Below are 27,290 nucleotides of genomic sequence, written 5' to 3'. Positions count from 1 at the left end.
GTCTCAAGTGTATCTTATTTTACATCAAACATCGAGACCCAGGATGCAGAGTCACAACTGCACCCTGTCCATGTGAAGTCCTGCAATCTGTTGGACCTGACTGCAAATGAGCTCCAGGGAAAGAGGGTACTGAACTTTGGAGGAAAAGGTTCTGATTTAGTTTTAAATTGTGTTGCAGAGAATCAATCACCACCCTATCTCTCCAGACTCCAAACTACAGGAAAATATATTTCACTTTACTGATTCAAACCCCCAGCATCTTCTGTTGAAATTATTTCCCTATTACACAGCACCTCTGGGAACCTATTTACTTCTTAAAAATGCCTTTATAGTTACAGGCTGTCAGAGACAGGTACTGTGTGTCCCTGAGCACATGACAGCACAGAAGCACTTCTTAAATTTTTCAAAGAATCACCAAAAGCAACTGGCCAGTCTAGACTTAAAACTTTTTTTTTCACAAATCTGTCACAAAATTCAGAGCAAGATGGTAGAACATAATATTCCAGGCTTTTTTTGCTTCATTAATATGTGATAAAAAGGGGGAGAAAAAAAAATCACTTACCAGATAATCCCCCCATAAAACAAGGAGAATATGAAATAAAACACAATGGATCCCCAAGTAACAAAATGGTTAATCCATGTCCAGAAGTGAGTTTCTAGTGCCATCTAAAACAGAGATAACTTCAGTGAGCTTCTGTTTTCCACCCACTTCACAGAAAATGATGAATACCAGTCAGAACACACTCATGAACGTCCAGCCCAAACACTAAATATTATTATAATACACAAAAACTAAAGAAAAATTTCAACTGTTGAAACTAAACATAGAAGTTACTTATCTGGAACCCTCAAGAATCAGTGATTTTGGAATCAATTTTAATTCACTGCTTTATTACATATGTGCCTATCCATCCAAGCCCAGAGAGCAGCCAGTGTGATATCATACCTTCATCGTAACAGTTATAACCATAACGGTGAAGACCAAAGTACCAAATGTCCAGTTCCCAAACATCTAAGAAAACGGCAAGGCAAAAATCATGGAAGAGAAAAACATCAGTTAAGAGCATTCACAGTAAATTAAATCCTTCTCAAGTCAGCTACACTAAAGAAATAAAATATAAGCTTGTGACAGGTAATCATCATGAAAAAAGCAAGGAGGATACAACACACACTACTAGAAGAAATACAGGTTTTGATAAGAGCATAATTAACAACCCCCAAGTCATCTTTCTTCTTGATTCAAAACAAATCATCACAAAGGCTACATGAAATATGAAAAAAAAAAAAGTCAAACCAGCAATATGAAATGATAGGAAAATGAAGATACCAATTTGATCGATTAATTATAAGCGTCCAATAGAAAGAAAACACTGGGTGGAAGGTATTCACTTTAAGTGCAAAACACTTTTGAGTTTAAACACTTCCAGATAGTTTTAAACATGCAGCATCAAATGAAGGTTCACTTTAAACCCCAAGCACAATTCTACAATTCAAAAATAATGGTGCCATTGTATTTTACAAAGAAAATTCTAAGGAAAAGACACTTTGTTTCAAGGCTAATAAACACAAAAATTAAGCTTAATTCTGAAACACTGAAATATGTCACTTTTGTATTCTCTTGTGCACATAAATTAAACTATCAAAACTCTGAACAAGGTCTACAACAATAAAATCTCAGCTCTGAAAACCAAGCAGGGATGCTGAGGCTGTATCTATCTACACACATGCTATTCAGGGCTGCCACTCTACACCAGGTCCGGCCTGGAACTGGCTGGGGGATCACAGGGAAGATGTTGCTGTTTCACAGCTGTTTTTGCCATTGACAAATTGAACAAAGACCAAATCCTCAACTCTGTGTTTACTGGTAGCAGACTAAGAAAGCAAGGAGGAAGGTACCACATGCAGACAGGCAACCAGGGTCATCCCAGAGCTGATGTGTCAGTATAGCACAGGGCCATGGAACTGGGATTCACACAGTTGTAGTTCTTGTTGCAGAGCTCTGACAAAAACATGCCAACACCCTGAGGACAGATTGCATAGCTGCTTCTCTCTATACAAGGTACAAAACTGAGGCAGCCATGAGTCTGGATTTACTGATAATTTTAAAGAACTTTGTGAAAACATGCCTTCTTGAAGCCTTGGATTTACTTGTCCCACCAACAGTAATGGTTAACAAGTAATGTGCTTGTTAGCAGCTGCAATATTCATCTTAAAAATAAAATTAAACTTCTCCTGAGTGACCCGTGAAAGAAAGTGTCTTTGCTAACACTGCTCTCAATGGTCACAGAGTTAGAATGCAAAACACAAACAGGTTCTTGCCACCATTTTATTTTTGAACACATTTACACTGCAGATGCTGCATCCTTTAATCCTATGAAGTAACAGATACAATATTTTGTATCTCCTGCTCTTCTAAACTCTTACCATTTGCCTGTTAGGTTTCAATATCTGACGACATGCACAGCATGAAAAAGGGGGGAGAAAAAAGAACTAAAAGATCAAGTAGTTGCACAATGTGTTGAGGTAAACCTAACAAAGCACCAGCATTAACAAATTATTTACAATCTCTTCTATTCTGCTGTGCTCTGAACTGAGAACTTGGAATGGAAATGTGAGGCCTTGCACTAACACTATCCTGTGCCACAGATCTGTACAGGTGATCACTTCTTGAGGACTTTTAAGAAAGCACTCCAGCAGTGCACAAAATCCTCTTGCCCTTAATTTTGGCTTTTCCAGGTACACATTACATTTGCAAGAAACTATGCAATGCAGATATTTCACTTCAACACAGTTGTACCAGTTCTAATCACCCTCTTTTAGCAAACGCAGAGAGGCAGAGTAACTAAAACCCAGAAAAGTCTTAGAATTTATTTGAAGTTGTATCACATAAGAAGCTAAAGGGCAGCCACCAACTCCCCAGATCAAACAGTTGTCACTAAATGCAGTGGAAGAATTATCTTCCTGCCCCATGGACATTTACTAAGCAATTTTGAAGTGAGGTGCTTTGACAACTGAAGATGGATGCACCACACACACTGATTCATAGTCTAAAATTACCTCATTACAAGAGTCCTGAAGGACCTTTATAAGCTCACAAAAATTTCAAATCCCACAGCTTGTAACAAATGACGAGAGGACACACTCATGCCTCAGCTGGAAAGAGACATTTTAGTCTGAAGCACAACTATTTTAACATTCTTATCAAACATCTGATAATGGAATGGGTGCTCCAGGTGGCTGCATCACTGCACGTCCCTCTGCAGGGACACTGCCAGCACCAGCTCTGCCTGCAGCCTCTCAGGACCATTCTGTTCACTAGTCTGCACATCACTGCATTTCTGACTAAACTCCCTGAGTTCACACCCACTCCCTGGCACCAGGTGATGCTGGGAAATCAGCAGGATGCTGCTTTTGTCCCTTGTGCCATAACTTGCAACTCTGCCAAGCATTATGAGAATTGGCAAGTTCTTTATGCTAGTATTAAGAATGGCATCATGAGAAGCAAATGTATTTTTCCATTACTACCCATGTTTAATCAGGCAAAAATCAGTATTTAATTGTTCTAAACAGAGTTAACTAACTCAGAACCAGGGGAAATAAGAAAACAGCCTTGCAGTGGTTTCATTCAAGCTTTAGAGGTTTTTTTTAACGATTCTTCCTGTCAACTTCAACATCTTTAAAATGGAAAGTGTCAAATTAGTATTTGATGATTTCATTAAGTTATGGCCTTAAAAATATTTATTGAATAAAAAGCACAGTTTAAAAGCAACCTGCACCACTAAATTTAAAAAAAAATTAGGAGCAATTAGAATAATATGTTTTCAGGAGAAGCTTTAAGACTTTTGTCAACTTTCAGCTTAACTTTATAACAGTTACTGAAGAAAAGCCACTGCTTGACATTGCAATCAAGTCCAATTCAAAATGAGTTTTGAATGAATGAATATAAATTCTCATTTGCTGACATTGTGAAATAGGACTTTTGACAAAAAACAGTTCACAAAACACAACAAAGTTTAAGACAACCATGATACATCTATTATCTTGAAAGATATGTTCTTCAGGGACAAACACTTTCTGACAACACCTTACAATTTCCATGCTAAGAAATGTTACTCTTGAGAGAACACACAAATCCTGACAAAGAATCACTGATAACTGTAGTTCATAAAAACAAAATTTTTCGGACACATAAAGATTTTTCAAAAAAAAACGCATTAAGAAATACTGCCAAAAATACAGTGGTAGAATAACACTTATGATATTGTACCTGGCCATTTCCCAGCAGAGAAGTGTCTTCTCCCATCAGAAGATACGAGCCATAAAAGAAAACAAATGCATGAAAGAAGCCCAAGATGGTCCAGTAAAGAAATGGTTTAAACCCCAGATGGGCATTTTTACTGATGTCTCTGCAGAAAGAAAACGTATTTTGGATTTCATACAGTCCAGAACTGTCAGCTATCCACACTGCATGACTGCTAATGCTTTGAATAAATGTAACTTTCAACTGCACTGAGACACATTTAACAAATGCTGACATATGAAAAAATACATAAATCATGGGCAAAGAAAGAACTCTGAGCTCTCATGATCTGGCTCTGCTTTAAGGAGCGAGCACCAATGGCCAGGGTCTCTAATGGGTCAAATTCAGAACAGCACAAGCTAGAATTCTTGTCGCTGGAGGTGGAACTGCAAGAGGAAGAAAAAGCCAGATCTCCTGATACTTACCCCTTGCTCTGCTTAAAAGACCTTTACAGAAAGAGAGACATCTGAGAGACATCTCTTTTTTGCAAAAATACCAACTTTTTTCTCCAAAAAAGCACTATGCAGTGCAAAATGCTACCACTGGGAGGACATCTAATTCTACAGGAAATCACTCCTCCTCGTAAAGGACTTTTTTGTGGTGATTCCCCTAACCATGGTGTCCCAGTTTTTCATTCTCCTGTCTGAAGTGATTTTCACCTCCTACATGTAATGAAGGAGAAGGCTGATAATCATGTAAGCTGACCAAGTGCTAAATGCTCTTCACTTGTAATATGGTTGACATAAAAAGACACTTCTCTTAAAATACTCCTTTTAATTAACTTTTAGGATGAGAACTATATAGCTTCAATTCTTCCTCATCAAGATTATTAAAAATGCCTGAACTACAGATAATTATTGTACAAATACCTAATAGCAAGTTCAGAGTTGTGCAGTTGCCATTGCTGCTGTACAAGATGTGCCCCTGTGGGAATTGATGCAGGACATACATACCTGTAGAGCACAGGTTTACTCTGCAATACATGCGGGTGCACATGCTGCTCAAAAAGACTGTAGATGAGGACAGGCAGGGAAGTGAAACAAATATTGTACAAAGTCAGGTATACACTATCATAGAGTGTCTGCAAAGGAAAGCAAAAAGTGTTTTATGCCTTGAATTTATAAAGATTTATTAGCACACTTATAACAGCAACAATTGATGAGTTTACGTGAGTTTGCTAGTTAGGAAAGCAGCTGCACTCACATAACAATCAACTAACGTCAGCTATCAAACACAAAAAATGAAGCTGGGTATTTGCTATGTTTAACATCTCTACTTCTCCTTGCATCACTCTTTCTTATTTTCTTAATTAAGGACCTCAAGTGTGTCACAGACAATATGTCAGGCATGCAATACTTACTTGTTGTGAAAACAAACAGAAGAACTGATATAAAAATTGTGGTGTAATAAAGCACACATTCTGAAATAAAGAGAAGTGGAAGAAATAGTTAACCCTCTGTACATGTCTCATAGCCCTAAGAGAAATTCCTAACTCTTACAAGCTGGTAAAAGTACACAGGGAGAGTATGAAGCCTTTCAGCATTTTACTTGGCAAAGTCAAGCAAGATGCTTTGCTTGAGAGGATATTTTGTTTGTCCTTTGGGACAATGAACCTCAAAAGTATGAGCTTAACTATATGTGTTTGATGAGCACATCTCACTACAGGAGTATAAGCAGAAGAAATCCATTCATTTTCCCCTTCAGTTTCTTTTTAAGAATTTCTTTGCAGAATAGATTCCGTATTTTATTCAATGAAGCTGTGCTCCGCTCATGTGAGTTTGTTGCATGGAAGCAAACAAAGCAGAAACCAAAATGTAACACTATACTATTGCCTTCAAATGAAAGAAAACAACTTCAAAAGGGACTTGGGAGGCAAAGCTGAAATCCCAGATAAAATTCAATAAAGGTAGTGAGTTTTGCTTTGCTATGAAAACTGATGAACAAGTGAAAAAAACCCAAAAGCACTCCAACCAACCACCCTGCCTTGAGAACACAAACACATCAGCCCCTCAGCCTAGACAAACTCACTGTGATATTTAAGGCCTATTTCTAGGTGGAAAAACTAAACAATTTCACAACTACTGCATTTGGCTGGAAAACCTAAAATAGAAATATTTAACCTGATCCCCCCCCCCAAAAAAATCTCAGATCTGAAATAAATTTCTTGCTGGGAAAAAAAAAACTCACCTTATAAAAAAAGTACTGTACAAGGGTTGCTATTCTAATATAGTAAAAGTGCCCATGAACAAAAAGCAACTTGGAGAGGAATTTAAACCGTGCTATTGCATAGTCACTGTTTCTTACAGCTTGCCTTCCTTCCTTGCCCATGATTCCTGTAGTGTTTGGGAAACAAAACACAAAACAGGTTAAGTATAATAAAAACTGAAGTTTAAAAAACCCAACAACATACGTTTGAAGCTACAGTTCTGTTTTCCTACACTTCAACACTGTAAGGACTTCAGCAGTTTTCTGTTGCAAAGGAAGATATTCCTCACTTAAAACTAAAGGAAGCTGCTCATTTGATGCTGATTCAAATAAAGGTGCTCGAGACAGAAGGAAGTTACCTATGCCAACATGTGCCTCCTGGATCATGCTCACATCATTAGCACCATCTCCGATCGCTAACGTTATGGGCTTCTCTGGAGAGGTTTTTAACAGTCGAACCACCTGGAAAAAGAAAATTAAACACTTACTTCCAGGTTACACAGTCTACCTACAAACCTTGTCAACAATTCCTAAGTATCTCAGTTAGCTGCCTATCTGTACATATAATTAATATGTTTTATGAACATGCATGTTTGGGGAAAAAAACCAGCTTTGGCATATCACATGCATACATTAATTCTTTCTTCAGAAAAGCTGCCTGTTTTGGAGTACAAGTCTGATTTAAACATTGCATCTTCCTTGAGCCTATTTTCCTGTTCTTACTTCAATGTTCTTGTACAACTCTTAGTTTGGTGCTTTATCATGCAAAACAAAGTCAAGTCAAGCAAAATTTGGAACTAAAAATTTACTTACAAAGTAATACAGACTTAATGCCCTTCAATAAACCCAGATTCTTCATATTTAGAATTAATGGAACTAATTCAGGTGAAAGAATAATTTGAAAAAGCAAACACATTAGCTAAAAGATCAATATGCTGTTATTAAAGAAAATTGCTTCTTTCTAAATCAACGTCATTATCATCAAGGGCTACTCTCAACTGACAAAGACACAGAAGAAAACATGACAGAATGAAGGAAAAAATTGTTGACGTGCAAGGTCCTAAAATACTCAGAAGAGGAGCAGTGATATCAGATCTTCAATGTAAGTGTCAATACAGAGGAGTTAGTTAGATGAGACTTTTGGTTAAGGAGAATTAGTGACTCATTAACCTCCCACAGAGCTCTAGATTAAGATAGAAGCTTCACTAATTCAGTTGGAAATGGGCTGCAGGTAAAGGTATAAACGAAGATCACAACAGGTTTTCTAAAACCAAGAAAGTAAGTATGGATGAAAAAACATTTTCCCCTTCAAGTTCCAGAAACCCCAAAGTGGAAATATCAACAGAGCAACTATATGAAGTTAAGTAGACATAAAATATTGCACTGGAATAATTGAGTTGTAGCTAGCAGTGTCAGGACATTGATTCACATGAATGGGAATTCACTTCACACAAGGAATGCAATAGTGATTAAAAACAGTCCACAGCTCAGAGAAATCCACCTGATTGTGGGAATACATTCCCTAACTGCAGGTATTAACATTCAAGTTTAAAGGTTCCCCATGTAATTATTTCAAGTACATTTAGCATTAGATCCTAGGAGGAGGAGCCTTTGAGAGGTAACAAGGCTGCAGGACATCACTCAGATCAGTCCTCTTGAGATCCCCAAGGCCTGGGTAATTTGAACAGACAAACATCTATGTGAAAAGGTCAAGAAAAATCCTCTGGCAAATTTTAACAGCAGCTATCAGCAGCAGCTCCAAATGACTGGCATGATGATGTTTAAAAAAGGCTTTGAGTCATAAAATATACCAAAATTAGTAGTGAGACTGCTAACCATACATTAACACTCATTATAATTAAAGATGAAAGAAATATTAAACTGAGTTCCAGTTTAATCTTGGAATAAACCTCACAAAAATGTTGCCTAGAGCTAAAAATAAAGTGCAAGACTAGACTAAACTACCCTGCACTTCTTTCCCTACTCCTCATATTGTATGGCATTTCTCTTGGTGATTTATATAGTTCAATGTTTGAAATTAAAAATTCACTGCAATAAAAATTACATTTTACTGTACTTCATGACTCAAGACAGGAAATAATCTCCATTATCTGCTTGTGAGGAGAAGAATTAAGGAAAGCAGTACAAAGCATTATAAATCAAGTTAAATGACAAAATAAGAAGGAGGACATGACATTGACACCTATCTGCACCTTAAAGAGAGAGGATGGTGAAAATTTCAGCTAAAAGAATGTACAGAGTGGACATATCCAACAGATTGGTTTACTCAGTGTAGCTACAACTTCCTTTCAACATTTTCCAGAATCTAGAAGGATACCAGAAGAACAGTTCTATACTAAAAGTGATTCTGAAGACTGCATGAGAACTCTGGAAAGAAGAGTGACCTCCAAACAGGTCACTCCTGTTACAGTAAAATAGCCTGCCTCTTGAACATCTAATGCCTTACAGAAGGGTTTCCTAGTGCTTTAAGGGAAAGAGATGTCTTTTCATGAAGAGAAAAATTCAAAAGGAAAGACTATTATAGTCCTTCAGAGCTTTGCTTTCTGGAGTAAAAATATTCATTAAAAAAAAATCACAAAATCTGAATTTGACTCTTATTCAACATGTATTTGAGTAAAATTCAGTACCAGTGAAGGAAAAATTGTATTAGAGGAGTATTAAGGCTTTCCTGGAGACTTGGCTTCCCTTGCCTTTTACTTCTTCCTCAAACTTGGATATTTTTAAAGTATTTAGAGAAACACAGTTTCTCCTTACAGGTTCATGAATTTTCAATTCAGTTATTTTGGTTTGAAGAAGAGATGGAACAGCTAGGGCAAAAGCATGCAGGAGATTGGGAGAGCTGCTGCCTTACTGAACACTCAAGAGGCAGAATAAAGATGAGTTTAGTGGCAGTATTTTGATTTCGCCATCCACTTGCAAATTTACAAACACACATGTAGAAACGTTTGAGCAATATACTCTGGATCTGAATTTAACAAGGATTCAGAGGTCACAAAAAGGGTCAGACAAACAAACAAAGCAGTTTCAGAAATCCTTGCCTCCTATAAAGCATAATAAATATAATTCAAGGGCAATCCTGACAATATTCTCACTTACCTTTGCCTTCTGAAGGGGTGCCATGCGACAGCACAACACTGCAGAACAGTTTTTGCAAACTTCCATGAACAGTTTTTCATGTTCCCTGAGTGCAAGAGAGAGGCTGGTCCCATCCACAACCAGTCCATGCTGGATAACATGGTCTTCCTTTATTCTATTTAGGGACAAAAACGTTGACTTTGTACCAGTGTTAACAGTAAAATTCCAATTTTGCTATCAACTGGGCTGCTGGCCAGACAATAAGCAAAGGAGTTAATCTGTCAGGCAGACTAATTCTTCCAGTCTGTTATGAAATTAATAAAGTTTTTTAAAAGACCACTTTTTTGTTTGGCACATGCATCAAAGAGACTGCCATGAAATTTAAAAATGAAAGCAATCCAAGCTAAGATCATCAGTGAGATAGTGACATCTCAGGTATTTTACCTCTTGGCTAGCTGCCTCAGCTGTTCTGCACAGGTACTGTCTGACTTGTGCTGCACAAGCTCAAGGATGTTCATGGTTCTGTGAAAGTGTCCACAGGATAAACTGACACTAACAGCTGTTTCATGCTTGTCTCCAGTGAGCACCCACACTTTGATACCAGCCAGTCTGAGGGCTTCTATAGTCTCTTGGACTTTCTCCTGCAGCCTAGGAACAAGAAGAATCTTAAATAACCCACTGAACACTTTACAAACAAAAAAGCTCATACTGTAACTCCATGTTACCACTGTAACCCCACTGCCAGTGTGAGTTAAATCTGCCTTTCCAACGTAAATCTGGCAGATTATTTTCTGTTACCAGCAACAAAACAAAGGCCTTGATGAAACAAAAACTAAACTTCAATCCTGCTGAGGGATCGAAAATTTTTAGTAAGCATATCTTGATTTAAACTAGGCACATCACCGCATTTGAGAAGCTTTAAAACAGTCCATAGTAAGTCCTGGCTACTGTGCTGCATGGAAAGCTCTTCATGCCCCAGGTGCTCACTTCAGTGTACAATGCACCCTGTGACCTACAGAGCACAGGCAGAAGCAGAATGCTTTGCAAAGGAGCTGTGTGTAGAAGCTTTCCCAATGAATTTGCTGATACACTAAACATTTGCTGCAACTATTCCATTTCATATACATAAAATCTTCCCTGATGAAACACACTGTACATCATTGTTATTAAGACAGAACTAGTTGGTACAAGTTTTGTTTTGAATGGGCCTCAATCCAAAGGTAATTATACTACACAAGAATAGCACAGAACTTTTGGTCATAGCGGGAGAGCTTTTCACACTTCGTATTTCAAATATAAATCCTAAACTCGCTGGGTTTGAGCACAGATAGCAGTAACTCCATGGCATACTTGTCTTCTACTCCTGTAGCCCCCAGTAATTCCAGATCCCTTTCTATGAAGTTGAACACATCTGCTAATCTCTCTTCCCGCTGCTGTAAGGCAGTCCTGGCCTCATGAAGGCGTTTGCCAATTTCCTGGTACTCCTCGGGTGTGAATCTTCTGTAGGCCACGCACAAAGTTCTCAGGCCTTTCTGTGAGAAAACAAAAGACTACATTCAGAGTAGACAAGATTCTGATCTAAAAACAAGGTATCACCAGCAATTTTTTCACTTCAAGTTACAACTTATACTGCACGAATTTTCTTCTGGTCAGCTGAAGCTGGGAGTTGGGCAAGCATCTACACTTACCAAAGCAAATTCATCCACATGTATCCTTGTTTTATCTATTTCTCCACTCTTACTACGAGGCAGAATGGAAGATTCTGCTCCCTTTGTGAATAAAAGCTTCTCCCCTAGAAAGTCAAATAAAACTGAAATTTTAAAAAAATGCCATTTAAGAAGTTCTCAAGTGCTGCTTGTGCAATTTCTGATCACCTACCTGAGGGACTCTCTACAATGACACTCATTCGTCTGCGATTTGGATCAAACTCCAGAACGTGAAGCAATTTATACCTGTATTTTGTGTTTTAAAAGAGGGAATGGGATGAAAACATTTTCAGAAATAAATTTCCAAAGGCAATGTCTTATAAATAGACTCTTACACCACAGACCTTTCCTCAAAGTGTCATTTTTGTATAGAAACTCCAAAAGCAATGCTACCAATGTTGAACAACCACTGTTCATTGCTTTTTATCAGTGTATATATGCTTAACTCCATTCTGTAAGAATAAAAGGTTCTTCTAGCAACAGGAATAGTTTTCTGAATACTAACTTGATGTCTGGAGATTACAAGCAGCTCCTTTCTATTCCTTCATCCTTCTGTCATTACTTCAAGTGTAACTTTGAAAACTACAATTTGTTTCTGACAAACTTGCAAAAAATCTAGACTGTCAAAAAAATGCATGTGCCCTGGTAAGTGGATTAGCATTTGTTATGTTACCACTAGCTTAGAAAATTAATTTTAGACATTTAAATTCAAAATACTGTCAACTAGCTGTCACAAATCAAATGAGTAAAAGGAGTTATGGCATTCTGCAGTTAAACAGTTATTAGTAATTTGTACTCATTTTGGGAACGTTTAAAATATCTAATTAGATTATTCTGGGAATTTCTAGAGCTGAAACAAGGCTCGAATAAGCAGTTCAGTTTTCCAACTCTGCTATAGTCTCAACCTTTGAGGAATGGGCAAAGATACAAACTGTTACAACACACACCTACACAGAGTAACTCACACAAAATTCTTGCATCTCAGCTACAATTGGTAAGGAATAAGATGCAAGCTGTCTTGAAGACATCAAGGGAAAAGCATTAAACAGAGCACGCTGTGGAAAGGCAAGGTTTGCTTATGAACACAGAGGATTAAGAGGAGAACATTACATTAATCTTCACTACTGTTCTGTCCTTCAAAATAATCAAGGAAAAAAAACAAATACCTCTCTGGTTTTCCAAGACTTTTTACTTCCATACTGTCTCCACTAATTCCAGTAAATACTACTCCAACCCTAGAAGTAAAGAAAATATACATTTAATTATCACTTTAGACAAAATGCCTATTTTAAAGGAGGGAGGGAAAGATGGCAGGGAAGAAAAGGAGAAACTCTTACACTCCATTACTGTATTCTGCTTCTATGGAAAATTAAGAATTCCCATTTCTGCAGTATTTTATTCACACCACACTCTGACCACTGTAATTTCTCAAGTACTTTCATAAATATTTTAAATCATCACTTAATGCTGCATCTAGGGGGCTGTGTCTTTTACATTTGAATGTTTTCCCAGTAAGGTGACAGTGCCAGGCCCTGGGCTTCACCAGTGTCCTGAGCCACTTGTAAGGCTGCCCTTGCAGGCAGTTCCTGTGTCAGACAGCCCTGCCAGTGCTGCTCACCGGCTCGCAGCTTCCACTAAAGCCTTCTCATCCGGTGAGGAAGCATAATATTCCAGCGGGGATGTGATTCCATTGGCATGCCAGGGACCATCAGCACCATCTGTCTGATCTGCATTGATCTGCACTGTATGACACAGACAGACTGCTTTCAAGAAGAGCTCTTCCTCTTTCACCTAGAAGAAATAAAAAAACTTGATTTGTAACATTTACATATCAACCCAGTTTTGAACACACTTCAGGAAAAATGTTTTTACTTACAAATCTGCCAAGCATTTCATGTTAAATAATCACATCTCAACATGTTTAATAAATATTATTTGTTCAGTGACACTTGAAAGCTTCAAACTATTCTGAAATTCTGATTTATGTTTGGGTTGGTTTTCAGGTTTGTTTGTTTGGTTTTTTTTTTATGCTAATGGCACAGGAATACTTCTCTGAAATAAAACACTTTCCATCTAGGATGACTAATGGTGGGAAAACAAGAACCTTACCAAACCACGCCTATTTCCATCTGGAGAATCTTCAGAAAATCCCTCTGGAGTTAGTTTACCATTGACCTCTTGGTACTTTATGCCATTAATGGAGCACTCACGAAACTGCATCTCATTTTCAGTTAATGTACCAGTTTTGTCTGTAAACACATACTCTACCTTTTGTAAAATAAAACAAAAAAACAAACTTGGAATTACATGTACTCATTAGAAGCAAAAAGAGACAATAATCTCCACTATACTTTCTATTACACACATTTCTTAAATCATATAATAACTTTTAACTTCTGCCATCACATCTTTATACCTTATTTTGAAATTAATCACAAATCATATCACAAGTAATAAAGAAACTGCAGTAACTTTTAATTTTAATATTAAAAACTAAGTAGAAAATAGGTTTAAAAAAGCCCATAGACAATGTATTTTTACCTGTCCTAATTCCTCATTGAGGTCTGAAGTATTTACTTGTGCTCTCTGGTTTGTTTCTTCATGATAGAGGTCAAGATCCCAGCCAATAAAAAAAGATCCAAGAAATTTCTGCATCTCAACAGTCACATAGAGTGAAATGGGTATGATAAAATTGTAAAGTACCAGAAAAGCAAGAAAATCTGAAATAAATCTCAGGATCTACAAGGGAAAAAGAGAAAATGTGAAGATTACCACAGTGATCAGATGAAACATGGTGATTTAATTATGCTACAATATGCTTGAAAAATGCCAAACTGGGAGAGCCAAGTCCCACGTTCACACGAGAGAGACAACACTCCAGTGACTGCGCAGCATTTGCAGGTTGCCCCAGTAACACACCTTCACACTGAGGTAAAAACTCTGCCTTAAGCTGTGACTGCAGGTTTCAATTCACAAGTTCATTAATTTTTGTCTCTCTACTGAATCTGTCAGGAGGGCTGCCAATTAATATTAACTGCCATGATGATTCTGTTTTCCAACTCTGAAAGAGTTTGTTCTGAGAAAACTAACGTGATCCCCATTCCATCAAAAGCATCATTCACGTAAGCTTTTCTAAGGAACCCTAAGTTGTGCAGGCAAACAAATGATTTTCCACGCTATCAGAGGAATCTGCAAGCACTCTGTTGTTTCAGGTCAGCAAAGTGTCAAGAGGGTTCCTGTCTGCTGGCATTCCCCAGTGAGTTGGGGGATCCCAACTACACGAAAACAAACTTTTATGCCTCTTCAAATCATTGTGTTCCACACACACGTTCCAGGCAAACACCTATGTGACAGGAGAGAAACTTCTTTTTACTAGGCATGATAATTTTAACAAACCATGAAATACAACACTACAGTCACTTTTTCACCTGCACAACAAACTCAGTATCTAAATTGTGCTTTGGAAAAACCCTTATGAACACTTGAATATCGAGCAAGGGAGATTAGAGATGACAAAAAACAGGCCATCTCTTTTAATTACACCAGATATTTGTGCAGGAGAATATTTTATATAAAGGAGGCATAAAAGCAGTCAACAATTTGCAAAGCTAAATAATGTCTATTCTTCCCCTTTAGGGAGCATTGCTGTAAGTATTTAATAAATAATTAAAGTAGCTCACAAAAACTCAGCAAGTTCTGTGCCTAAAGAGATCTTCCAAACTAAACCAGAAAAGACAGATAGAAAATAATTAATCTAAGAGAAGTACTGACAATTACTTAAGTTAGAGAGTTTCTTCAAGCAGTGGCAATGAAATAACAATCTGCACACACAGGAGGAGATGGACAAGGGAGAGCACTCTGAGTAAGGATGTCAGCATGCTGAAAAATGCAAAGCAGATTGTGGAAGTCAACATGGGACACAGGAAAACAAAGACATGACAGAAGGAGAATGATACTGCAGAAAAGCATGGCTCTCTACATTCTTGATGGCAAAGGAATGGAAAGATTGATCCCTGCTCTATTCAGAACTGAAAGGCTCCACAGGCTAGACTAACTTGCATAGAATTATTTCAAATTAAGCTCCTGAACTGCTTTGGACAAAGGCAGATACATACAGAAATCAAAAATTAAAGAGAACACAGAAAAATACAGATTAATTGAAAAAAAGAGATACTTCTCAGAACCACAGATTTCAGGAACACTTTAAAGTATCCCTTCAATCTCTGAAGAGAACTGAGCATGCAAGCAGAAGCTCGAGCAAAATTAGAGCCTTATGAAATTGCCCAAACCATCTCAACATCACAGAACGTACTAAATTCCTGAACTGTGAAATCTCTGCAATAGAACATACACGAGAATAGCCATCCTCCTCCTCCTCCTCTTTTCTTTTATGGAATGACAAAAGACATCCTAAAGAACAATAATTAGAACATAAACCACCAGAAATACGTCCTAACAAAGCCTTTCCAAAATTTTTCAGAAAGTCTGGTCTTTTCATAAAGGAAGAAGTCCCACCAGTAACAGAGGTAGAAATATTTCTACACAGTCCTGAGGCTACATGGGACTAACTCAACAATCACTGAAAGAATAGCACAGAGAATTGCAAGTGGGTCATGTGGTAGTTACATATAGAATAGAGACATAATATATATGACATGGAGTGTATATTGTTTGAGTGCTCCTCAGATATGCAATTGGGAAGAACTACATTACCTTACTGCTGTTTCTTTCATGCTCTGTTTTTTCATTATACCAAGGCTCATCCCATTTCTCTTCAGCTTGCCATGCATACTTTAAAATAGTACTCAGAATGGCTTCAAAGAGGAGGATTATTAGATAAATAATCAAAAAGGAATTCATGGATCTATAAAGAGGCAAAAAAAAAAAACAACACAGCAAGAAACTTCAGTTTATTTTACTTCATCTGTTGATAGTGTGGTTACATGAATTGATCAAAAACTTGGACCTTATTACAAAAGTGTATCTTGTGCTTGATACAAAGTTTCTATGCGACCAGCAGGCAACAGAATGGAAAGAGATTCTACATTTGACTAAGACAAACATTCTCTACAGCAATATGAAGACGAGATTAAGTTGCAGGAACACCCCAACAGCTGACCTGTGTCCCAACTGCAGTCCCACAGTGGTCCTCTTTCTCCCCAAGGAGCCTGCAAGGCTGCGCAGGCAGTACAAACAAGCACAGCAGAAACCCATGGCTGCACCTTTTCCTCAGTTAGAAGAGCACTGCCATGTGCAGCTGAACATTTAACCCAGGCCAGGCCACAGCAGAACAGTCACACCTACTTCTTCTGTAACCAGCCAGACCATCCTTCCTTCCTGCCTTTGATGACTGAACTTCTCTTGGGCTACATACAGTTGTTTGTATGTAGCTATGTATTTGCACAAGAATGCCAGGGGGCTCTCTCAGGTTTTTAGAAACTGGAATAAAGGCAACATATCAGAACTCCTTTTCCTTTTAAAATAAATCATGAGATTCAATATGAATATCTATCATAGCAACACCTATCCTGCAAGCAGAGCAAGCTTCGATATTTCCACTTTACACTACTAAAGGATGAAATATCAAGAAATGGATTTTATCTTTATAGCTTCCTACTGAAGGCAAGGCAATGAATACTCTCTTCCCTCTGCCTATAACTCGATGAGACCACCAGGGTTTTAAGGTTACACAAGAAAAACTAAGTTAAAGCTCTACAAATAAGAGAGATATTAGAAAATAAACATACTTTTCTACTGCTGACCGTTTCTGAGATTTACTCTTGTAATTTAATGCCATCTTTGTCTCCATACCTGTATACACAGCAACACCTGGGAAGGAAGGGGGGAAGAGTCAGACTTCCTTTTCTGCATAAATACAGTTTGCAGAATTTTTCATTTTGAGAGATAAAGGATAAAAACAAAAGGTGGTGCTACTTCAGTGTTTACTACATGGCAGTATTTTGTACTATTTGCAAGATTCTTCTACAGTAAAAGAGGACTACTGAAGTAATTTAAACACTGTTCATTATTATGACAGTACTGCTCTTCAATATGTATTTTATGGAAATCAGCATGGTAAATCTCAGGAGAAAGCCTTGAACAATAGGTAACAGTAAGAACAGTCATTTATCCATTGAAGTTAAGTTATTCCTTTATCAAACCACTTCAAATATTTTCACAGAACAGAGCTGGAACTTCATATCCTTAGAGGTTTTTCAGCATAATATCATTACTTTCATCTATAATCATATGCCCTCAGGTAACAGTCAGCAAGATTATTACAATTTCTTCAGTGCAAGTGGAATTAAAACCCAGTTCATCAAAATGCTTTAAGAAGAGAATACTCTTTAAATATTTAGATGTCTACAAACCAAATATTTCTTTAGTGTTTTTTAATCTTGCTCCACGAAGTAAGAGACTTTCAGGTCCAAGAGGTCTAAAAAGAAACAGACATATTAGCAAGTAAACATCAGCTGTCCTGTATTCTGGAGAAGTACTGAAATCTAGTTTCCTATGCAAAGCTGTCCTATATCCCCTATAAATTCCCAATGCAGCATCTCAATCAGTGATCTTATCCCTTCCACCACACCTCCCACAAGCCTCCACAGAGCTCTGTTCCCTTCATGTCTCCTTTGGTCACTGCCATATTCCCCCACCACTGCTCCATATCCCTTAACTACTGACTGAGCTAAATATTCCAAAATGGCTGGTTCCAAGAGACCCGCAAGGTACTTGGGAAGGAAGCAGACAAGAAACCAGTCAAGCTCACAGTGCACCCAAAGTACTGGTTTATGTTTGGCTAATTTACCAATCCTCTACCCATCTGTGAGGCTGAAATGAAAGTTCAAAAGCTATTCACACCAAAGAAACAAACAACTAGAAGAACACCACCACAGCAGCGCCAGTTTTGTTTCCTAACACAGGAGGTAAAATTTCAGGAGGTAAAATAGATGTTTTTTCCTCACATCTATCAAAATACAATAACACATTCATTTCTTTGGCTAAGTTCACCGCAAGCAGGGCTGTGAAAATAAGGGTCTAGTTAGAAACAAGGTTAATATAAAGTTAGAGCCATATGCTCTACTGCAGCAGCTGTATCATCTTTAGAAACTGCCAACAGGGTTGGTTTGAAATTTAAAAAAAGGTATTTTTCCCACTATTTCAAATGAAAGCAGAAATTTAACAACTGCGTTGGCCAGATTAACATACTTAGGTAGAAACAAAAGAATTAAAAGTTCAGATGCTAAGTGCTTTGGCATACAAGGCCTTGGGTTTTACCCTACTTTTCCTTTAGCTGTGCCACGTGCAGGCCATGACCACTATTACATAAACAAAGCTCCTAAACTTGAGCTCTCTTTGAAAATACCATGTGAAGTTACTCAAAACAACCAAAGCCAAACCCACAACCCACCTTCCACAGTCAAAAATTTAACTTAAATGTTACTGCAAATGTAACAGTCACCATCACAAATACCACGTGTACCAATTATACCCACAGATTATGGTGGATTCTTTAAAGTAAACATACATATGTTAATATTTTAGGCTAGACTCAGACTTTAACTGAAAACTTGAACTACAAGCAATTAAATGCTTGAGCATTTAGAATTTTCGTATAAGAAACACAATTTATATTTCTGGATTCAATTTTGTATAACCAGACTGACAAACCAAAATACCAAACCTGAATCAGTGCAACACAGACCAGACAAGTTTATCTTAGACAGAAGATACAGCTCCACTAAGTAGTCAGAACTTGTAATTATTTTTTTCACCTCCCTTTTAACCAACTCTGTTTTACAACATTGTCAACTGAATTATTTTGATAGATTATCCCCCAATGCTGCACCTGTCAAGACTGGCAGTAATGAATTCCAAAAAGCTCACACTGAAGTAGCAAGTGACCTTAGAAAACAGCTGAGTGGTTTTTTGGGACTGCCATGGGTGGGGCTTTTTGGTGAGGGTGACTAAGCCACTGAACTTAGGGCTAAGTAACCTGGCTGCTACACCTTCATATTTCTTGCAAAACCACTGAAAACTCCTCGATTCACTCTGAACTCCAAGTCACTCCCATCCAAGACGTTTGCCAGCCTTAGACTGAGATACATTCAGTTCCTCAGGCTGAAGGCAGATATTCCAAGGAAAACAGTACTCTTTTAATATTCAAGTAGAAATTTCGCCCAAAAAAGTGTAGAAGACATAATTTTGGACATCAGAGAAGTGAAAGAACATTAACAGATTTACCTGGTCCTGTGACAAATTTACACACAGCACTTCACCTTTTCAGAAGAGGTGACAAAGTTTTTTTGAAAGCTGGACAATCAACAACTCACAAGATAAAATAACTAAACTTGAAAATGAAATATTTCTGAAAATTTGGCAATTTCTTGTGAGTGATTTCAATGTCTTTATTTCAAACCATGATCCTTCACACTCCTGTCCTTCCTGTTTAATCTCCTATCCTGTTGTGGTGGGGGGAATTGAATAAGCAGCTGTTTGGATGCCTCACTGGTAGCTGGGACCAACCCACAGCAATTAGAAATCTTTCCAGGAAGTCGAGATGGACGCCAAAGTCACATCTTCATTTTTATATCTGCATGTGTGCTTGTTACTTGCTGTGACTGCACAAGGAAAGATGGTGAGCACATGATTATGTGCACACCATTGTGTTGCCTGTGACAGATGTAAGTACTTATCTGCACAGTCCAGCTGTAGTTTGAAATAGATACTAAAAATTACAAATTTGTAGCAGACACTTTGTTACATCAGGAAATCCCAGGGATTTCAATGGCACAAACTCCTTCTCAGAGCCTCTGAAGAAAGGGGATCTGTTGTAGTGTAGTGAATACATCAGTGGAAATTGTTTCAGATCAGTAAATGATTTAATTAATAAATAACAACAAAGTTATGATCTGATAACCAGTGCCCAAAAAATGACCCACTTCACAACAGCCAAGCTTTCCAGAACTCTTGTATTAAATCTGTAAAACTGGGTAGTAATGAACTTCTCTCACTCATTTTTTCTCATCTCCATGCAGCTCCAGTTGATACTTTTAATAAAAATACCTCCCCTTTTCATATATTCAATCACTTCCATGCATTCTAAATAATCAGCTTATACAATTTTACTCACCGTACTATTTCTTCAGCTTGTTGACTTACAGTTATTCTTCCAACAAATCTATGAAAGATGGATACATCTTAGAAGTATCTACATAAAGACTCAAAAATGTATAAACCTTCTCTCTGACAACAAAAAACGGTTCACAAGTAAAAAAGAAATCAAATTTTATTAACAATCAAACTGAACCAATATGGTAAAATTGGCAATAATTTTACAAGAGACATTTAACAACAGAAACATTTATCCCTCAAAGGAATAGGCATTTGAGAAAGCTTATTAAATCTGATTAATTACCACAAAATATTACATTTCTATTAATTTAAAACAGATTGTGACTTCTTGATGATTCAGTAAGAAATAATTCCTCAACAAATGTAAGTTTGCACACTATCCATCAGAAATAGTAACTTTTCATTTAATAAAGCCAAGCTACTACACATTTATCTGACATGCACATATTTAGGACGACTCCAATCACAAAAAGGGACACAAACATCTATAGTGATTGTACCTTAATTTGCTAAATATCAAGTATTTGAACATCTGTTCCAACTGAGTATCTTAGTTTTAAAAAACTTAATATTTCTCAAAGATCCCCAAGTTAACTTAAGAATAGCTGTGATAATGTACTTGGATTTTAAAAACTACTACTTCATAGCTACCATCTTCCTTTATACAATTCAGAAGAAACTTGGATGGGAACATAACTTTTGCTACCCATGATGCTGCTTTACAGAGTCTATGACCTTGCCTACTGATATTAAAGCACACTCGGATATCCCTGCTCTTAATCTAAGATTTTGTTGCTGAAGAATGGAGTTCAAATCTTCTCTGAAGTATATGCAAAATAAATGTGAGCAGCACATATCCTTAGAATTAGACTTGAGTCAATTCCACTTTAACATATCCTATATAATACTGAAATCTCCTGGCAGAACCTCATAGAACTTTCTTCAACCTGATCAGACTGTAGGCCATTCAATTCTTTAAAAGCTAGAAACAAGTTTACTGATTAGAACTGAAATGTACATAATTAAAATAAAAAAGATTAATATTATAATGTCTTGGTTACTATTCAAGTACTCAAATTTAACTTGTCACTTGCCGCTTTCAGTAAGTACACATGTATAAACACAACCTGATTATTAAAACCTAAAATTCGAACAGATGGTTGAAGCTATTTTAATCCTAGCAAGACCTGTAACATTCTGAGTATTAAACGTCCCATTTTGATTTAATTTCAAAATATTTACTAATAAAGTGATACCTGTAGAGATCTGCTTCTGGCTGCTGACATTCTATAACAGCTACTAGTTTGTCCAGGTTGGCAACAGACTGCAGCACTGCTGTTTCTGGGACTGCAACGTGCGTCTGTAAAACAGTGCCCACTGGGTTACTGCAGGACTACCACGTAGCAGAGCAGGTATTTCAACAGGCTGAACAAAAAATGGCACCACAAATTAACTACATTCTATTTCACAGAAGTAACCCAAACCTTAAGATTGGTCTCTCCATCCAAACTTGCAGTGGTAACATGGCATGAACCGTCCACTCGGTCAGACGACAGGAGCACCAGATCAACAGGGAAAGTCTCATCTTTGGCTACTCTGACAATGTCCCCCACCTAACAAAGTGAACATAGACCAGAAAGGTACAAAGAGGTTTAAAGAGCAGAATTCATTTTAGCATTGTTACCAAACCACAACGATTAGCAATAAAGCAAGAGTTTTAGCTGTTTAATACACAAATTTCAGTTTGTCCTTTACCCGGATGTTTTTAGATCTGGTTTTCACAAGGCCACCGCTTCGAACAACATAAACTGGAGCACCGTTGACTTCATTGTCTGCTTTATGACGTAACCAGTCCTCATAGCCCTGTGGAAAACACATAAAAATCGACTTTTTAAGCAAGAAAACTAAAAAATAGACTAAATGTAATCTACTAAACAAATGTGTTCAAACTACTTCCTGCATTGTCTGAATGCAGTTACTAACTTCTCTTGAGTTTCTGCTCCAGCTGTTACTTTTGTCATTTTACACAAACATGTAAAGGCAAATGAAGTAGCACAAGTGGTGAAGAAACTTAACAGTCCCATGTTCTCTTACAACAAACAGGCAATGACATTTTCTTCAGATCAGATGACCAAGCACTCAATAAATCTTTGATCCATATGGATTAATACACCACAAAACCAGAAACAATCTGTCCTCAGGCCCCTTTGTGGATTCCTTTTTTTTTTTTTCCAGAAATTACTTTCTCAAGTCATACCATACAGCATTTCTTATAGTTGCTGCCACAGTACGTGCATGAAATCTCAAGATAAGAGTTCTGTGTGACATGCTGTTGACACATTGGCTCTGTCCAGCAAGAGAAGATGACTGAGAAGATTTTCACTCTTTTTGAGTTCTAATGGAACATCTGCAGCAACTGAGCTTTAAATTGACAAACTAAGCAGCTTTTCTTTACCTGATACTTCACACCTGTTTAGGCACCCTTTATCCCATGCACACATGTTTAAACACTCAAGATTGTGAATCCAAGTATACTATTCCCCTATTTTCCTCAAGTATGAATCCACTGCTTATTTAACCTAATAGCATTAGATCATAGTAGGACAATAATCTCTGATCCCCAAGTCTGGGTACTGTTTGGAAAGCCCTGCGAGCAAGCACAGAAAGTAGATCAATCATGCAGGAAGTTCAACTGTCTATTACAGCCTGGCAAGACTCCTGCAACTAATTGCAGATAATAAGAATAGAGACTTCCTAAAATGCTTTTCTCTAGGTATAAGAACTATGAAAGAGATAAAAACGGTTCCTTGGAAGTCTGCAGACAGAAAAAGGCAGCTGTGTGAAACAGCAGGCATAATCCCAACTCAACCTACAAACACTACATCAATGTCATACTACAAGAAGTACTAATGCAGATGCAGTTCAGAGAGTACTGTGGTTGACTGCAGTTTGTAGGAAAAGTTATATGATGAAATTTACATGTTAAAAGTAGTTTTGTAGTTCTACCTTCACACACCTCCATTGTTACTAGCACAAATGAATAAGGACAGCACAACTGCACTACCTGTGTTTGAAAAGAAAGATGAAAGACAAGGGGAATGGGGAAAAGAAAAGAGCTTTATATGCCAAATGTTTCAAAAACAAATAATTCGGAAGTGTGCAGTAATAGCAGCCATACAGAGATACTGGGATGTCAGAATCCTAAAGTCCCTAAGTACCACTCTTTTAAGAATCCTTCCTAAGCAGTATGAAAAAGCAAGAGTCAGTACCTACAGCTCCTTGTTAAAGGTGACTGACAGAAGAAAACAAGGATTTAACTAACATTCAGTAACCTTGGGGCATTTGTCTCACAAACCTGAACAGCTGAGCAATGTGGGCATTTGGCAAAGGACTGAAATTTACCTTCTTTAGAAAGTACAGATTTCAGCACTTTTTCCATCTGACACCTCCTGCTTCCAACACGAGGGTGACACCTCACACCAGGGAATTCTTAAAAGCCAACTTAGTGTGGTCAGTTCACATTCCCCCCAAATTTACCTACTGTGGCATTTTTGAGACATACTCATCCTCACTTGAAAACATTGGAAAAATACAGTGAAAAGAAAGATGCAAGAGGAATACAGGAAACGTTGCCTATGTGCAAGAAAATAAACTAAAGATCAAAATCCCTCAATTACATTACATTCTCAAGTTCTGTTTAAATAACTGCATCAATGTAATTGAGAAAATATCTGCATTTTTTTTACTACCAGGTTTTTCATTCTCAGTTTAGGTCTACAGTTAATCAAAACGTGCAAAGCAGCTGTTTATAATTTACCTGGCAGTCAAGTAAACATCTGTGTTCCATCAGCTAAATACCTATGCATTTATTAAAATGCACTGTTCCTTAGGAAATACCTTTATTTTGTTGTATTTTGGTTTGGGGGTTTTTGTTTGATTTTTTTTCAACTTTTTGTTCTGTTTTTTTTATTTATTTGCTAACTTTGAACTCCTTGGAGGACTGCATACAGATCTTCAGAGGCATAAGGAGGAAAGTGCTCTGGCTAACAAGACAGACAAAATGACACAGCATGAGCTGCATCACTTTGCAGTTTTGTATGCCCTTCTTCTGACCCAGGTGAAATTAGACTTCCAAGTCGAAAAAGTTCTGTCTCCTTTGCTGAGACTGAAACAAGGCTGAGTTCTAAGGTTTGCAAGAAACGCCACATTCACTGGTCTTCTGGAAGGCAAGGGGCTTGTTCCATCCACTGCTAAGCTTCTCAAACCTTCAAATGATTAATACTTCTATTTTACCCTTTCACATTTTGACAGAACACTAAATTACAGTTTAACATTTATCCTGATGTAACTTTATAAAGAACCAGTGCCCCACAGCTTTCAGAAAGGGGTTCTTTCCTTAAAATCTGCTTCCTATTACACTTCTGGTTTAGAGAAAATGGGAACTGATTTTGAGGCAATACAGGGGATTTTTCTCTCTGCACTCCAACAGATTTATCTTTCTCCCTGGTCTGAGGGCAGCTTATTGGAAATAGTAAAATTCATTGTCCCTTCAAGATAACAGCCTGTGAATATTCCTTGCCTCCTTTGCAGCAAGTAGAAGAAACGTAAGAGTCCATTAGGTCAGTTAAGGTGGTTCCAATAGTCCTTGCAGAGATACTGAGACAGCCAGAAAATTTTTTGATGCCTGGCAAGTCATGAATGCTTTCAAGCTTCCAGAAGGAATGACAGAATGTCTGTTCTTTGAAATTGATATTAAGAGAGTTAAATTTCCCAATGTAAGATTGGACATCTGTAAGCAAGGTGGTGTTAAGGTTATTTTGGACCATTTTAGATTTACACAAGTCCAGTTTCTTTCTGGAAAAGGTGATGTAATATTTATAACTCTGTTTCATAATCTCTTTTAGTTCACAGAGTTTTATTATCCATTGCCTACTTATGATTATGGCTTTTGAACATGTGATTTTTTTGGAGGGTGATGGTAACAACTGCAATTGAATAGGATTAGGGCATTTTACATATACAAATTGCACAGCAACAAGAGGAAATATTAGTCCAAATATTATTCCAGCATTAAGAATCACTTTGGCCCAAACACCTTTCTATCTGCTTGAAAGCTAGAACTATTTTTACTTTTGCCCTATTTCTGGGTGGCTTTGGGTCTTTCTGGCACAGAAGGCAAATTGAAATTCTGGTTTCAGCTCTGAAACAGTCTCCTGCTTATTTTTCAGTTGCGAGGCTGCATCTATTCCCGACAGCACTGTCAAACCCCTTGAAGAGGATAGTTCCTGAAAATTACCTCCCTGCAGAAGAGATTATCATTTTTATCCACATCACTTCTTTATTTATGAGCTTGCTTCTTTCTCCTCTTGCTTTAAAGGCATAAAGAAAACAGAAGACTTTTTATTCTCTCTTTTTCTTTTCTTTTTACATTTTGATTCCAGAGGCTCTAGGTCTCAGTAGGATGTAAAATGGTGCTTGAACAAGATTTCTATTACACTCAGAAGATTGTTCTTACTTTAAGTGCTATGAAACAGTCCAAAATGTTTTATGCAACTGAAGATCAGGAGCTTCCTAAACCAGAGCTTTTACCTGGTACAGGGTCACACTTAATACACATTTTACACCATAAAACATACCCCTTGGGGCAAAATTTGCCTTTTAACTGTGGACAAACACAGCCTGCACCACTGCTTCATCTGCCCAAGCTCCTTTCTCAGGGTGTGATGTGGGAGGACTTGCTCTAACAGGCTGTGAGGTGTGCCAAAGGAATGAATGAGGAGCTTTCAGAAAAGGTCTGATAACAAGTGACACGTAATGTTTAGACAAAAATGCTGCCTGACAGTCATCCACTGTCCATTTTAGGGTACTGCAGTGAGTCACTGAGTACTTGACAACCAACCAAATGCTGAAGCTCAAGCATCTAACTAGAAACATGAAACAAAAAACAGTTTCTAAAAATTACATCATTTTTATGTGTTTTTAGTATCTAAGCACTATCCTGGTCAGACCCTGTTAAGTAACTTTATGTCAGTAGGACTTCATGCTGCCAGACTTCTCCCCTTTACCTGTTTTATGGCTGTCACAGTTATGACAAAGAATAATGGCAATCCACTGGTAATAGGACTGGTAGGGGTATCTATCATGAGCTAAAAGAAAAGAAAATACAAAAATTAGTCCAAATTTTATTTTTACAAATTTACTTTCAGAAAAAACTCCCAACAAATGAAGCAAGACGACAACTATTTTCCAACTCTTTATTATAACCTGTGAGTATATTTACTGCATTTTCTGCAGAACTTCTCAAGCAAAACTTGGTTTCTGACAACTAAATAATATGTCAATAATGACACAAACAAATGTTTTAGGGCATAGAGCAGCCTTAGTCACATTTGTAAAGCATGTGACAATTTTAAGGGTCCTTAGAAAAAGGAAGGTATAATTTCATCCTACAAAAATTAATTCAAAAGCATATTACAGAGGAAGGAAATCTACATTTCATGAAACTGATTCAACTCTATACGATCTACTGCTTACCAGCAATGCAGAGTATAACATCATCCACTTCAGAAATGAAAATAAAGTTAAGAACAGTAATTTCCAATGGTTTAGATATTACAGAACACTTTTTTTAGACTGCACCTTTCTGGTTGACCCAAGTTAACATGCAGTTTTTACATTTTGTGCTATTATTGCTGGCATGCCAAAAGTGCAGTGTACACACTAAGGTTCTGTATGTGGGGGGATGTCAGTGGTTCTCCTCTGCTGCAGGAAAAAATCAACACGGTCAAGTGCTGTAAAGGAAATATACACAAGAACTACTCAAAACCACAGACACTGATTGGATCCAC

At 37.4% G+C, this 27,290-nt stretch overlaps 1 protein-coding gene across 1 annotated transcript in view; it reads right to left on the bottom strand.

Annotated features, from left to right (window-relative positions):
- Window positions 1–27,290, bottom strand: part of ATP11B (ATPase phospholipid transporting 11B (putative)) — a 61,856-nt gene that overhangs the window by 16,378 nt on the left and 18,188 nt on the right. Inside the window, 24 exon segments of the mRNA XM_062499406.1 lie at window positions 563–666; window positions 947–1,012; window positions 4,268–4,406; window positions 5,254–5,381; window positions 5,661–5,720; window positions 6,488–6,633; window positions 6,865–6,967; window positions 9,623–9,776; window positions 10,046–10,249; window positions 10,952–11,133; window positions 11,290–11,393; window positions 11,480–11,553; window positions 12,474–12,542; window positions 12,926–13,098; window positions 13,339–13,575; window positions 13,849–14,046; window positions 16,021–16,171; window positions 17,055–17,136; window positions 17,679–17,743; window positions 20,441–20,488; window positions 21,699–21,802; window positions 21,927–22,055; window positions 22,198–22,305; window positions 26,508–26,588. Coding sequence (XP_062355390.1) covers window positions 563–666; window positions 947–1,012; window positions 4,268–4,406; window positions 5,254–5,381; window positions 5,661–5,720; window positions 6,488–6,633; window positions 6,865–6,967; window positions 9,623–9,776; window positions 10,046–10,249; window positions 10,952–11,133; window positions 11,290–11,393; window positions 11,480–11,553; window positions 12,474–12,542; window positions 12,926–13,098; window positions 13,339–13,575; window positions 13,849–14,046; window positions 16,021–16,171; window positions 17,055–17,136; window positions 17,679–17,743; window positions 20,441–20,488; window positions 21,699–21,802; window positions 21,927–22,055; window positions 22,198–22,305; window positions 26,508–26,588 — 2,909 coding nt within the window.

Source organism: Cinclus cinclus, chromosome 10, assembly GCF_963662255.1.
Source record: "Cinclus cinclus chromosome 10, bCinCin1.1, whole genome shotgun sequence".
Classification (NCBI taxonomy): Eukaryota; Metazoa; Chordata; class Aves; order Passeriformes; family Cinclidae; genus Cinclus; species Cinclus cinclus.
This window is presented reverse-complemented; position numbering and strand designations above follow the sequence as displayed.